At 34.5% G+C, this 4231-nt stretch overlaps 1 protein-coding gene across 1 annotated transcript; it reads left to right on the forward strand.

Moving 5' to 3' along the window:
• The first annotated feature begins 673 nt into the window (after positions 1-673).
• On the forward strand, positions 674-1263 carry LOC111712440 (probable serine/threonine-protein kinase samkC). The gene is made up of 2 exons (XM_023487042.1): positions 674-697; positions 787-1263. Exons 1-2 carry the CDS (start codon positions 674-676, stop codon positions 1261-1263), a joined length of 501 nt encoding a protein of 166 aa, XP_023342810.1.
• Positions 1264-4231: the final 2968 nt, after the last annotated feature.

Genomic DNA, 4231 nt, shown 5'->3' on the forward strand with positions numbered 1-4231 from the left:
TTTACCCATTTGATTGTAAATATATTATTCAGATATAAGGGTTCTAAATCAAAGATATTTAGAAAAAGAGGAAGCATCAGAAAAATATATTGCCGATGAAATTGCCAAAGATTGTTAGGTAATTAACAACTATAGCAGTCGTAAATTAGAAATAATCATTAAGATCAAATTGTAATTTTGAAAAGCGATTAGTCCGATTCACAATGGCAACCTTAAAACCTTTGTTTGACCAAAACCGTTTTTCTAACTTAATCCGATTTTAATCCTGATAGTTGAAAGACCTAAATATAATTTGCCTATTCTTTATGTAACTGAAAAAGGGGGGTGCATACTTGAATCTTTTTCTTGATAAATGTAAACAGTCCAGAAATGCAACTTACAATTGCCCTAGGAACCTGTAGAAACGTATTCTGTAGATAAAAAGGACTCAGTGTGCCTCACAGATGAAATTATCAAAGATTATGAGGTAATCCAATGAAGATTTCAATTAATGTCTTCGTAATTCCATGCACAGAAAAAAAATTTGTTTCAGCAAATAATGTCTTATCAAAATTACCGTGGTGGTTGTTTTTATTATATTCTTACTTTTTTACCCTGTTGGAAATGTATTTTCCTCCATAAGTAAAAAAAGTTCAGGTTTATTAATCATAACCAGCTTTTAAGAATATTAAAAATGATTGCACATCTGGGAATTTTGGTCAAGTGCATTCCAGGAATGAGTTTAAAGATAACATTTCTTAGTATATGAAAATGAGCATTGACCATTATATGTATAATTCGTTTTAGGGTTTTGTGGAGCCGGATCCTGAAGAGATCAGTTCTACTAAACCAGTACTTAAAGAGATCAGTTCTAAACCAGCTCCTACAGAGATCAGTTCTAAACCAGTCCCTGGAGAGATCAGTTCTAAACCAGAACCTGGAGAGATCAGTTCTAAACCAGTTCCTATGGGTATCAGTTCTATACCAGTTTCTACAGAGATCAGTTCTAAAGCAATGCCTGGAAAGATCAGTTCTAAACCAATTCTTGGAGAGATCAGTTCCAAGCCAGTTTCGGAGATTATTTCTAAACTAGTGCCTGGAGAGATCAGTTCTAAACCTGTTCCTATGGAGATCAGTTCTAAACCAGTCCCTGGAGAGATGAGTTCTAACCCAGTTCCTATGGAGATCAGTTCTAAACCAGTTCCTATGGAGATCAGTTCTATGCCAGTACCCGGAGAGATAGATTCTGAACCTGTCCCTGGAAAGATCAGTTTTAAAGAATAGAACAAGTGTAAGTTTTAGTTCTCCCTGTTAAATAGAACCAGAGTAATGTTCTGTTCTCCTTGTTAAATAGAACCAGAGTAAGGTTTAGTTCTCCCTGTTAAATAGAACCATAGTAAGGTTTAGTTCTCCCTGTTATATAGAACCAGCGAAAGGTTTAGTTCTCCTTGTTAAATAGAACAAGAGTAAGGTTTAGTTCTTCCTGTTAAATAGAACCAGAGTAAGGTTTAGTTCTTCCTGTTATATAGAACCAGAGTAAGGTTTAGTTCTTCCTTTTATATAGAACCAGAGTAAGGTTTAGTTCTCCCTGTTAAAAAGAACTAGAGTAAGGTTTAGTTCTCCCTGTTCAATAGAATCAGAGTAAGGTTTAGTTCTCCCTGTTAAATAGAACCAGAGTAAGGTTTAGTTCTCCTTGTTAAACAGAACCAGAGTAAGGTTTAGTTCTTCCTGTTAAATAGAACCAGAGTAAGGTTTAGTTCTCCCTGTTAAATAGAACCAGAGTAAGGTTTAGTTCTCCCTGTTATATAGAACCAGATTAAGGTTTTGTTCTCCTTGTTAAATAGAACCAGAGTAAGGTTTAGTTCTCCCTGTTATATTAAACCAGAGTAAGGTTTATTTCTCCCTGTTAAATAGAACCAGAGTAAGGTTTGATTCTTCCTGTTATATAGAACCAGAGTAAGGTTTAGTTCTGCCTGTTAAATAGAACCTGAGTAAGGTTTAGTTCTTGTTCAATAGAATTAGAGTAAGGTTTAGTTAGAACCAGAGTAAGGTTTAGTTCTTCCTGTTATATAGAATAACGTTGGTTCTATTTAACGAAGAGAAATAAACAATATTCTGAAGTTTTCATGTTTAGGTAAAGACAAGTACAAGGAATGTGTATTTTGTGGAGAAATGAAGCAGAAAACCCAGACACATATCCAGACCGTCCACAGGAAGGAGGAGACCGTGGTTCAGTTTATGAAGCTTCAACCAGAGGACAGAAAAAGACAGTTTGTGAGACTAAGCAATTTAGCCGATCATAACTTCAATATGAAGGTCAGTGTTTAATTGGTTACCATTTGTAAAAGTAAGAGAAAAAGTCATTATAAAATGTTGTAAAGTTGGGGCTTCCGGCAAAGATATGAATTTTGTTCAGAAGTAGGTTTTAATGGAAATAAAAGAGACTGTGTTCACATTAATCCTCTGGGTTTGTATTAATTTATATATTTTAGTCCAATCTGTGCAAGGGTTTGAAGCTAAATTCTGTAAGAATTTTCTGAATTCTTTCCATAATTAGTGTAGAAAGAAGCTTTTCTTTTGAAATTTTCATTTCCAGGGCTATAAAAAGGGACTTTCACGGCCATCAAAGTCTTCAATAATGGCCCAGTATAATTGAGTAAAGATCTTAGATTATTGTTGAGATGAAAATTTATTTTCCATCATAATATATTTATTTATATAATCAGGCTGTCGCAGAAGGTAGTGCTGAAACGTTAAGAACGTCAAGAAAATGTAACAAGCCCGCTGCTGATTATCTACCATGCTCAGCATGTCTCTGTTGGATGCTACATACAGAAATTGTTTAACACAAGAAAATCTGCCCCTGCCGTGAACCTGGACAAACAATTTCAGTTAAAGAATCTCGAAAAATTAAAAAAGTAATCCCACAGGTTTGTGCAAATGCTGCACCGATTGTCACCAAAATGGCGATGGATCAAGTTGGGAAAGCAGTCATGAAGGACCCAATAATGGTTAACTTTGTTAACTATTTGGTAATAACACTCCATGATGAAGAAGACCTTCCCTCAATTCGAGTTAAAAAGGCGAGTATTAGAAGATTGGGGAGATTTCTTACAACCGCGCAAACTATCAACGAAAGTCTATCTTTTGAAACTCTTCTAGATAATACTAAGTTTGAACTGCTAGTGTACATCGTTAAAAAAGTTCCGGTTCAAGAAGGAACTAGTTGCCGCACAAGGTCCTTAATAGGTTTTGATCTCAAGAACTTAATCAAAAGACAATTAGAGAAATTAAGAATGCTACTAATGGGAGACCAAAGAGATCAGAAATTGAAGAGCCTAGAGCTGTTAAACCACAACATGGGGGAACCTTGGACCATTTGAGTTAACTCTGAAGTACACCACAATACAGCTGAAATCGGTAGAAATCAGCAGCAAGAACTTGTCAAATGCGAAGATGTCACTAAGGTGTTCAACTATGCCACATCTCAAATGAAAATACTTCTATCAGTGTTTGAGGCAGAAAAAAACAGCACTACTGACAGGAATTTGCTTGAAATAGTCTATACGTGGATATGCTTATTTAACTATCAGAATTTCTTCTTAAAAGGATGTAATTTTAAGTGACCTGCAATGCAAAAGCTGGTAATGCATTATTCACAGCAGTACCCTTAACTATTGTGAAATAATCTGTCGTTTTTCTGGGGTTGTTTTTGTTAATTCCTGTATGCTTCCTGCAGTAGAAATGCGCGAATCCCTTCTGTACAGAAATGACAATTGAAAGTGATCAATTTTTAAAGTTACAAACGTTGGTATTGAAATTTTTGAATAGTGTATTACTCAAAATAGTGTTTTGTTAGATTCAATTAAATTATTTTAAGGCACGGAGGGGAAGTGGCGGCTGCAAGATTGCAAGACTACCATAAAGGTACTGTGAGATAAGCAAATATATGCTTTATTCTATTGATTTTTCCATTTAAAAGTTCTTATTCTTAGCAGTGACCTTTAATTAGTTAATTTAATTAGTTAGATGGGTTAACAAATGTTTTTAGGTCAGTTATTGATAAATATGCAGCAACAATACAATTCTACAGGGGTAAATTACTAAAAACAATTCTCAAATCAGTATTTCAATCAACTCAAATCTTTTTATTTTATCATGAATTATACAACTTTCTTTCTGTTTGGATTTAAAACTACTATAGCAACATTTTATAGGTTTATGCGCAAACGTAAACTTAGAAGGTACACTC

This window comes from Eurytemora carolleeae, unplaced genomic scaffold, assembly GCF_000591075.1.
Source record: "Eurytemora carolleeae unplaced genomic scaffold, Eaff_2.0 scaffold1269, whole genome shotgun sequence".
Taxonomy (NCBI): Eukaryota; Metazoa; Arthropoda; class Copepoda; order Calanoida; family Temoridae; genus Eurytemora; species Eurytemora carolleeae.